Source organism: Camarhynchus parvulus, chromosome 9, assembly GCF_901933205.1.
Source record: "Camarhynchus parvulus chromosome 9, STF_HiC, whole genome shotgun sequence".
In the NCBI taxonomy this organism is placed as follows: Eukaryota; Metazoa; Chordata; class Aves; order Passeriformes; family Thraupidae; genus Camarhynchus; species Camarhynchus parvulus.
The window spans coordinates 20,238,819-20,248,771 of record NC_044579.1 but is presented as its reverse complement, the minus strand read 5'-3'; the positions used below and the strand labels follow the sequence as shown (position 1 = coordinate 20,248,771).

The following is a 9,953-nucleotide window of genomic DNA, read 5'->3' as shown; positions in this document are numbered from 1 at the left end:
TCCTCTGTCCCCTCCCCTCCTCTTCCTCTCGCCCTTCCTCTCTCCCTCTCTTTTTAAGCGGGCCCCCTCCGCGCTGATTGGGCGCCCGGCCGCACTGTGACCGCCCTGCCGCTATGTCAGCCTGCCCGCCGCAGCCCCGCGCCTTTGAACTGCCCCGCACCGCCCCGCGTCCCCACCGCCGGCCCGGTGCTGCGCCCGGCGGCTCCCCCGCCCGCCTAGTGCCCGCCGGGCCCCGCGGGCCTCCGCTCCGCGCCCCGCTCCGCGCTGCTCCGCGCCCCGCCCCGGCACGGCTCCCGCCGGGGACGGCCTTGGCGGAGGACCTGTGATGATCAGCTGAGCCCGCTCCTGCCGCTCCTCCGGCTCCTCCGGCCTTCTCCCGCCGTTCCTCCTCCTCTTCCTCCTCTTCCTCGTCGTGCCGCCGCCGTCCGGCGCCCCCAGCCGCCGCGCCCCGCAGAGCCGCCCGCCCGCAGAGCCGCCCGGCCGAAGCATGTCCAAGCCCAGCGACCACATCAAGCGCCCCATGAACGCCTTCATGGTGTGGTCCCGCGGCCAACGGCGCAAGATGGCCCAGGAGAACCCCAAAATGCACAACTCGGAGATTAGCAAGCGGCTGGGCGCGGAGTGGAAGTTGCTCTCCGAGGCGGAGAAGCGCCCGTACATCGACGAGGCCAAGCGGCTGCGGGCGCAGCACATGAAGGAGCATCCCGACTACAAGTACCGGCCCCGGCGCAAGCCCAAGAACCTGCTGAAAAAGGACAGGTATGTCTTCCCTTTGCCTTACCTCGGGGAAACAGATCCCTTAAAGGCCGCCGGGCTTCCCGTGGGGGCCACTGACTCGCTGCTGAGCTCCCCGGAGAAGGCCAGGGCTTTCCTGCCTCCCACCTCAGCACCTTACTCCTTACTTGACCCCAGCCAGTTCAGCTCCAGCGCCATTCAGAAGATGACTGAGGTTCCTCACACCTTAGCCACCAGCACCCTGCCCTACGCCTCCACCTTGGGATACCAGAACGGGGCGTTCGGCAGCTTGAGCTGCCCCAGCCAACACACCCACACTCACCCCTCGCCAACTAACCCGGGCTATGTCGTGCCATGTAACTGTACCGCTTGGTCGGCTTCCAGTTTGCAACCTCCAGTTGCCTACATATTATTCCCAGGCATGACCAAGACTGGGATAGACCCCTATTCTTCAGCACACGCGACTGCCATGTAACACCCACCCACCGACCCGCCCGCACCCCGACAGGCGCGTGTGTGTGTGCGTGCGTGTGCCCCCCGCCCCGGCCGGCAGCTGGAACTGGGATTCCTCCGTGTGTGCATGTACATAAAAGCTGCAGGAGCAAAAAGGCCGCCCGAACCAGGACTCTGCCGCCCGCCGCCGGGCCGGGACAGACGCGGACGCTGCCTCGGAGATGCTCTCGCCTAAAAGCTCGCCACGAGAGCTGGCCCCGGGCTCGGGGGGGATCTGCAATCGCGGGGGCAGATAGGAGCCCGGCACTTGTAAGAGTTGTAAATGTGTTTAAAAAACAGAAAAGAAAAGCGAACCTTGAACTGCCCTTTCGGGACAAAGCGGGAGGAGGAAAAAAAAAAAAAAAAAAAAAAAAAGAGAGAGGCGGTTTCGATTTTTATTTATTCTCTTAATGTCTATGAGTTCTCCAGGGTCTCATGTCACTTGGACTTGACTTTGAGAAGTCCCGGTCTTACTCTGATTTTATTTTTTTTTCCTCGTTGTTTTTCTTTTTGCACATTGAAAAACGAGATCAGCTGTGTTATATATATATAAATATATATATATTTTGCCACCACGTACTACTAGGTAAAATTGCTTTTCATGTCAGAAAAAAAAAAGGCTCTTCAAAGTTAAAAAAGAAAAAAAAAAAGAAAAAAAAGACGGGGAGAAACATTTATATTTAAAACCTATGATAGTGTTTGCTTAATTTAAAACAGATAGTCCTTAAATTTGTGTGATCCAGTGAGACTAGATCTAAGTTTACTTTAGACAGAGCGTCAGGTATGAAGTCAGGCAGTAGAATTGTAAAAAAATTAATACTACTACTACTAATAATAACGAAAAACCGAATAAAAAACCGATGGCAATTTAAATATGTTTTCACAATGTCTTGGGCAAGAAGAAACAGAAACTTAAGATGTATCCGGCAGGATTTTACCTCGTTAAACCTTTTCATTTGTTGAACAAAGACGTTTTGAATAAAGACAATCTGTCATCAAACAGAGGCAAGTGCGTGCTGTGAGTGCGGGGACGCAGCCCCGCGTCGCACACGGGGGACGGGAGCGACCCCCGCCCGCAGCCCCCGGCTCTCCCCGCGGCTCCGGAGCCGTTCCGTGCCGTGCCGGCTCGGGCTCCGCTCGGAGCCCGTCGGGGAAACGCGGCTGCGGGCGGAGGAAACTTGCGGAGAGACGGGATGGAGCGGAGCGAAGCCGGGGGGCTGATGAGGGATGCTCCCCCCGTCCCGTCCCGTCCCGTCCCGTCGGGGAATTTGGCTTTTCCCAAGTTGCCTCCGTGGCGTTGAAGTTTTAGCGGTGCGAGGGAATATTTGGAGCCGGGAGGGGAGTTTTGGCGGCGGTTTGGAATTTGTGCGGGTCAATTAGCGGTGTTTGGGGTGCTCTGCCCTCGGCGGAGACGAGGGGAAGGAAGGGGGAAGAGGCAGAGGATCCGTCTGGAGGGGCTGAATAGCCGGAGCGCCGCGTGTTTGGATGTGCTTTGCTCATTAAGTGCTCTTTGGAGACCGATGTTAGAATTAAACGGCGTAACACAATTAACATACATGGGGCTTGAATGGGAGGGTAAGCGGGGGAAGAATAGATAGATAAATAAATGAGAGATCAGGCGAAGGTAAACAAAAGGGGAGAGGAGAAAAGGGCTGAAAGGAGAGGTTAGAATGGCTGCTCCAGCCTTGTTTAGCATGACAAAACGGCTCTTACAAATGAGGACAATTAAAGGAGCTGGCTTGGGGAGGGCCTGGGAGCCGCGGGACGATCCGCTGGGACGCGCGGGGCTGGATGCGGCCGGCGTGGGGCGGCGCGGCGGCGGCGGGCGCTGATGTAACCCCAGCTGACAGGCGCTGTCAGCCCGGCTGATAACACCGATAGCTCAGTGTCCTCCGACATCCACCCGCATTAGTCTGACAATGGTCGGAGGCAGAGCCGGGCGGGGGGAGCGCCGGCCCCGTCCCGCCCGGGCCACGCGGTCGTGGGGTAAAGCGGGGGCCCCGCTGCCGTGCCCCCCTTCCCACCTCGGCTGAGCTTTGGGGCACCCCCCGCACCCCTGAGCCCGGACACCCTCGGGGAGAACGGGCTCGGTGGGGCCGCGGCCTCGGGGAAACACGGGGCGAGGTGGGGAGCGCGGAGAGACAGGGCTGCAAACTTTGGCGGGGATCTTTCCTCCCTACTTTCCTTCTTTCTTTCTTTCACTCTCTTCCTTCTTCTTTCCCCCTTTCTTTGCCCTTTCACTCCTTCCTCCCTTTCTTTCCTTCCTTCCTGCTTTCGTTTTAACCTTCTTTTCTTATCTTTATTTATTAATTATATCTCCTTCTCTCTCCATCTCACATTTTCCCCTTCTCTCCTTCTCTTTCTCCCTCTCTCTTTCTCTTTTCCTATTTCCCTCGCTCTTTACTCTCCCTCTCTTCCTGCTTTCCATTCTCTTTTCCTCGCTGCCCCGCCGTCCCCCTCCCACCCCGCTCGCCCCTCCGCAGCCTCTGCTCGCCGCGTTTCGTTCCCGTTCCCCGCGCCGTGTTATCCCTCCAACCCTCCCGCCCGCTTGCAGGTGTGTAGCTATTTAACTCGTGGAGATAAATAAATTAAATAATGATCTTGACACTGCAATGAACCGATTACTGACTTTGATGTCAAAGGGAAACCAAAAACAGAAAGAAAGAGGGGGGCAGAGAGAAAGAGAGAGAGGTGAAAAAAAGCTATTCCCTCGAGGGGGAAATGCAGCTCCTTGTCAAACCTGTTTCCCCACAACTGTCTCCTTCTTTCAATAAAATCATTAAACAAAGGCCGAGGGGTTATGCGCACCACGCCTTGGGTGCGCGGCCGGGCGCTGTCCCGGGCTGGGCTTCGCCGCGGAGCCTCGCCCGCACCCGCGGAACCCCGCGCAGGCAGCGCGGAGCCGAGCGGGGCCGGGCGGGGAGCGGAGCACCGCGGCCTGTGCCCGAGCCAGCCCTCCCCACAGCTCCCCTCGCCCCAGTTCCTTTTCTTTTTCTTTTCTTTTTTTCTTTTCTTTTCTTTTCTTTTCTTTTTTTCTTTTCTTTTCTTTTCTTTTCTTTTCTTTTTCTTTTCTTTTCTTTTTCTTTTCTTTTCTTTTCTTTTTCTTTTCTTTTCTTCTTCTCTTCTCTTCTCTTCTCTTCTCTTCTCTTCTCTTCCTCTTTTCCTCTTCTCTTCTCTTCTCTTCTCTTCTCTCTCTTTTCTTCTCTTCTCTTCTCTTCTCTTCTCTTCTCTTCTCTTCTCTTCTCTTCTCTTCTCTTCTCTTCTCTTCTCTTCTCTTCTCTTCTCTTCTCTTCTCTTCTCTTCTCTTCTCTTCTCTTCTCTTCTCTTCTCTTCTCTTCTCTTCTCTTCTCTTCTCTTCTCTTCTCTTCTCTTCTCTTCTCTTCTCTTCTCTTCTCTTCTCTCTTTTTTTTACTATTCTCCTCTCCTCTCCTCTCCTCTCCTCTCCTCTCCTCTCCTCTCCTCTCTCTCTCTCCTCTCCTCTCCTCTCCTCTCCTCTCCTCTCCTCTCCTCTCCTCTCCTCTCCTCTCCTCTCCTCTCTCCTCTCCTCTCCTCTCCGTGCTGCTGCAGGACCACCTAGACACTGAAAATCATCCGCTCTGGCCTTGCTTTAAACAAAACAACAAATAAGAGAGGGGGAGAATAGATGTCGGGAGGCCGAGGGCACCGGGGGAGCCCTCACTGGTGCCCAGGTGTAGCTGTGCGATCGCCAGGGAGCTCTGCTGCAGGAGAGACAAAGACAGAAGGGGAATTAAGTGATGTTAAAAAACTTTATTTTAAAGGACACATTAAGCCCATAGAAGTCTCTGAGAGATATTACTTATTTCTGCTTATTAGTGATAATAGCCCAGTAAATTTGCTATTGAGTGTATCAAAGGCATTCAAAGAGACTTTGAAACATCAAAAAGATTGCAATTCTGATTTTACGGTTTTATTCCAGGCCCGACCTCCTGGCTACATTCCTTGATTGTAGTGTTTAAAAGTGAGCGGTGATCAGAAACACGTCCTCCTCCTCCTCCTCCTCCTCCTCCTCCTCTCGCAGCGGCCCCGGCCGGCCCGGGGACCCCGGCGGGGCTGCGGGTGGCAGCGGCTCCGGCGGGCAGGGCACCGCACCGCGGTCCCCCCGCCGCAGCATCCTCAGCGCCTCTCCTTCAAAAATATCACCAAATCATTGCAAATGGCTGTAATGCAGAATTTGGAGGCAGAGGCAGCCCGGCCCCGGCTGCTCCCTGTCCCCTCGGGGGGCTGCAGGAGCCCGGTGCCGACGGGGGACGCGGGCTGAGCTCCCCGTGCTGCGCCGCGCTCCGCAGCGAGGAAGCCTCGGGGCTTTTGATGTGTCTGTAATTTACCCTTTTTATTATTATTATTATTTTTTCTCTTTCGGTCCTTAATTTTACCTCCTCGTCTCTCTTTTCTCCCTTTACACGCCTCTATTCCAGTTGGGGTGTTTTATACCAACATCAAAGGGACAACGCAGCCTTTATTATTATTATTATTCCTTTCTTTTTTTTTTTTTTTCTTCCCTTTTTTATATTAGGGCAAAATACTTCATTATTCCTGAACGCTCCTCGTTCGGAAAGCTAAACAAGAAATAACGTGCAGGGTCTGTGCAGGTCCACGCTGCAACAAGGCAACATGTGTACGCCTAAAAGCCCCGAAATTAAATCCAGGTTGATCACAATTTAAAAGAGGAGAGCGAGGGAGCGGGAGCCGGCTCTTTGAGTGGGTGAGAGAAAGAGGGGAAGAGATGAGTAGCTGGTAATTATTGAAATATAAGGATGAGATTAATTCAAAGGAAACAAACTATGAAAACAATTGGAGCCGAGTGAAAAGCAAAACCCAGATTAGAATTTGCTTGTGGTTTGTTGTCTGTCTGCTTTCTTTCCTCCTCCCCACCCATTGTCACAGTGCAAGGCAATGGGATTTGCACACTTGAGGTGTAATAGCATTACTGCATTAATTAAAATTTTCATTTCACGTCCAGATTGTTTACTTATCTGCTGGAAACATATGTCGGGAGAAGTTGAGATTCTGGATTCTGCTCCGCTGCCCAAGGTGCAGCGCAGTACAGGGGGGGAGAGGATGACTTCAGATTTTTTTTTTTCATTGCATCCTCCAGCCTTATCTCTCCGCTGTAAATTATAAGGAGACTCCATTGAACTGAATATGAAGATTATATTTGCGAGCGGCGCGTCCTGGAGCGGCCCGGGTCCCACTTTGAAATGAAACAAGCCTTGCGGACCCCGAGCCCCCCTTCTCCTCCCTCCCCGTGCGGTCGCAGCCCCCCGGGAGTGAGGGGCGTCCACACGGGACCCCCCGATCCCGGCGGGCTCCCGGGGGAAGGGAAGAAAGGAGGGAGGGAGGGAAGGAGGGAGCGCCGCGCTGCTCCCGCCGGCCCCTCGCTGCCTCCCGGGAAGCTGCGGGCAGAACCACGATGCTCCCCCGCCTCCCAAAAGCTGTTCTTCCCCCAAAATCACGCCCGAGGAGGGCGAGCATCCCCCGTGGCTGGCGCTGGGACAGCGGCGGGGTCGCGCCGTCGGTGCGGGCGCTGTCGGGCTCCGGCGGGGCGAGGGATGCTCGGGCGCCCGCAGCGCTCGGTGGGAAGCGTCTGTTTGTCTGTTGCACCCCATTTTTTTATCCTCTTTTTTGGGGTGTATTACTTTCCTATTTTCTGCCTTTTTTTTTTTTTTTATTTTATTTCTTTTAAGAGACCCCTGAGAAGGCAGCGAGGTGCCGTCCTCTCCGCCGGGTCTATCTGTAATTGAATCTAGGTCAGTTATTCTAAAGCATGGGAGAGGCTGATTCCCTCTTTCCGACATCAGCCCGGAATTTGGGAGGCGGGGGGGGTGGGGGAGAAAGGAGGAGAGGGGGTCTTGCAATTTCATTTAAAATGTAATGGTGGATGAACCGATAAGCAAATAGGGGGAAAAAAGGCTCTGCTTAAAAGAAAAAAAAAAAAAAGGCATGCTTTTAATATGCTTCCAGATGGGGGGAAAATGATTTACATGGGAGTTTATTTCCTCTTTGCTGATATGAAAGAATTACAGATACAAAACCCACTGATCTATAGAATAAAAAAAAAAGAAAAGAAATGTTATTTTCCTGTAAAGGTATCAGTTCATTTATATTCATTTAACCATCCATCCATCAATTCACTTTCTCACTCCCTGCACATTCTCTCTGCCTCTGGTAAACCTACCCCACCAATATACTTTTCTGGAATATACAATGAAGTTTCCTTAAAAAAAAGAAATTATATGAGATTCAGCTGGAGTAGGTAAAGTGAAGTTTCCCTTCTCCTCCTCTCCCTAGCTCCTCTTTTATGTTCCAGACTTTGAGTAAATTAGCAATGTGAAAAAAGAAAATGGTTTAGTTGGAAAAAAAAAGTCTGTGTATATCTATAAATAATATACGCAGTGTAAGTGTTAGAGATGTGTCCATATGTATATATACAATATACAGAGAGCAGGGTTTGTGCTCAACATGTATGTGCTGCATCCCTGTGCTTGTGTGATACCACCAGTTCATTCTCTGCCTCTAAAATAAAACACACAGATACTGTACAGCTATTTACAGCATTCATATATCCACAGCCCCAGACTTAACCACCCACCCAGCCTGCGTATGCTGCAGACATGCACGATATATGTGATACCTGAGCACTGAATTGGAGCAGAACATCTGGATTTAAATAGAAAATATTTCCCTAAATTGTCAGCGCGTGTCCTTTGGGAGGGCTGGGGTACCTGTGGTGCCCATATTTTGGTGCTCTCTGGCACAAAGCACAGGGCACAGCTCAGCCTGGCAGCCTCTGGCCTCCCAAACCCGAGGGCCACCAAGGCTGGATTTGTTTGCGTTTTGGATGGTACCTGGAGCTGAGATCCAAATTCCCTTGCAGGAGAGTGGCCAGAGAGCAAACCTAAACCTCTCCCCTGACACCTCCAAGTGCCAAACCAACCCCACCTGGCCGAGCTCTTCCCGTGGCTCTGCCTCGCTGGGCATGAGGTGGGGACAGGGGTGACCTCCTTCTCCCTGTGCCCTGCTTGTGATGGCCCTTCCTCACAGGAATGGCTCCAGGGAGGACGAGCCTTGTGCCCAAAGACAGAGGCTGCCAAACCATCCGTCACTTCCCGGACACCTTCACCGAGGCTGGGAGTGGAGGGATGCGGAAAAACTTCTTTTTCTGCTTTAAATGCAGTGACAAGAGCTATGTAAGAAGTTGCTGCTTTTTTTTTTTCTTGTTAAAAGCAGGTAAATAGAGAGACAGACAGATTTGGAAATGCCTCTCTATATACAGATAAAAATATACGTCTTTATCTCCAGCAGATACGGATATAGATCCGCACAGAATTTTCCTGGCGGTGGCTGTTAAAGAGCTCCAAGCTGGTGCTCGGGGGGCTCTCACCAGCCTTTCCCAAGACTCCCTGTGCAAGGACAGGCACCAGGCAATGCCCCCCGGGTTAGAGAGGCTGGTGGCACTGCAGAGCTCGTGGGTGCCTGCCCTGCACAGAGCCCACACGCCCGCGCTGCGCATCAAAGGCCGGAGTTCCCGGCTCCGTGTTGGAAGTGACACCTGCAGATGTTCCCCTGCCTCGTGTTTGCAACCCAGACCTGAACAAATACATAATCACATCACATAGCATAATTAATAGTGCTATCACCATGAAGGACTCTTAAAGGGAAGGCTGTTGAAAGAGAGTTCCTGAAGATAATCCTTTTAAAAGGTTTCCTTAAAATGCAACCACTAACAGGAATAAGGCAGGTTTAGTTCCAACATCTTAATACCTCTGCAGAGCAGAGTTTTAGATCTTGTAAATGTCTTTCCTTTAATAGTGACTTGACTTTTGATTTGGGACTTGCACTTCTTGGAGGATCTCGCTGCTGTTGTGGTTTTCAACAGAGAAAGTCCTTGAGGAGGCCCAGCCTGGCTCAACTGATCTGTCAGGGACTGATAACCTCCTTCCTGCTGGAATTCCAACGTGGGTCCATCCTGTCTGGACTGGTGTCCTGCACTTGTGTCTAATGATCCATCTGAACAATTTTCAGGGTGCTGCTTAATTTGTTTTTTTTTCTTATTCTGGATGACACCCCAGCTCCTGGCCCACAGGGAATGGGGTTCAGCTGCTCCCCAGATCTTTCCTTAGCACTATCTCCTGACTCCTCCACTGTGCTCAGAGAATTCCTGCGGGATGTTGGTGCCAGGCTTGGTGAGTAAATCACTTTATTTTTACTTTCCCAATTGATGCCTGCGTGAAATGAACAGAGCTACACAGTGATCTGTGTGTCCAGGGGATAAATGTGCACCTGAGAGGGCTCTGCTCCCTCAACCCTTCTTCCTCAGCCTCCCATCCCAGAAGCTCTTCCCATGGTTATTTGGCATCCTCACATTTCTCAAGTTTTGCATGGAGAGGGCAAAGCTTGAGGAACTGGGACCACCTGGTCGAGCAGACCCCTGGTAGGAGACCCTGGGAGCAGCCAGGTCCTGCGTTTTTGCTGTCACTGCTTTTCTGGAGCTCCGAGCCAGGATCCAGCCTCCTGGTTTTCAGCAGGAAAAGTTTAGATTTGTGAAAAATGCTGTTAAATTGGCATGGAAATAATTGAGAGCCTCTGGAGTAAAGGGATGAGGGACACCTCCTCCAAAGAGCAAAAATTAAAAATGCAAAATAAAAATGCAATTCAGTTAAATCAGATATTTTTACTTTGTCTTGCAGCTGTGGACAGTCCTTTAG

At 52.1% G+C, this 9,953-nt stretch overlaps 1 protein-coding gene across 1 annotated transcript; it reads left to right on the top strand.

Annotated features, from left to right (window-relative positions):
- Nucleotides 1–278: 278 nt before the first annotated feature.
- Nucleotides 279–2,227, top strand: SOX14 (SRY-box transcription factor 14). Its single transcript, XM_030954794.1, has 2 exons — nucleotides 279–759; nucleotides 913–2,227. Exons 1-2 carry the CDS (start codon nucleotides 488–490, stop codon nucleotides 1,208–1,210), a joined length of 570 nt encoding a protein of 189 aa, XP_030810654.1. The 5' UTR covers nucleotides 279–487; the 3' UTR covers nucleotides 1,211–2,227.
- The last annotated feature ends 7,726 nt before the right edge of the window (nucleotides 2,228–9,953 follow it).

Bases quoted from the DNA above. Each gene is read 5' to 3' on its own strand.
- SOX14 (XM_030954794.1), top strand. From the start codon at position 488: ATGTCCAAGCCCAGCGACCACATCAAGCGCCCCATGAACGCCTTCATG. The intron at 760-912 runs GTATGTCTTCCC...ACTTGACCCCAG, and splicing joins AACCTGCTGAAAAAGGACAG to CCAGTTCAGCTCCAGCGCCA.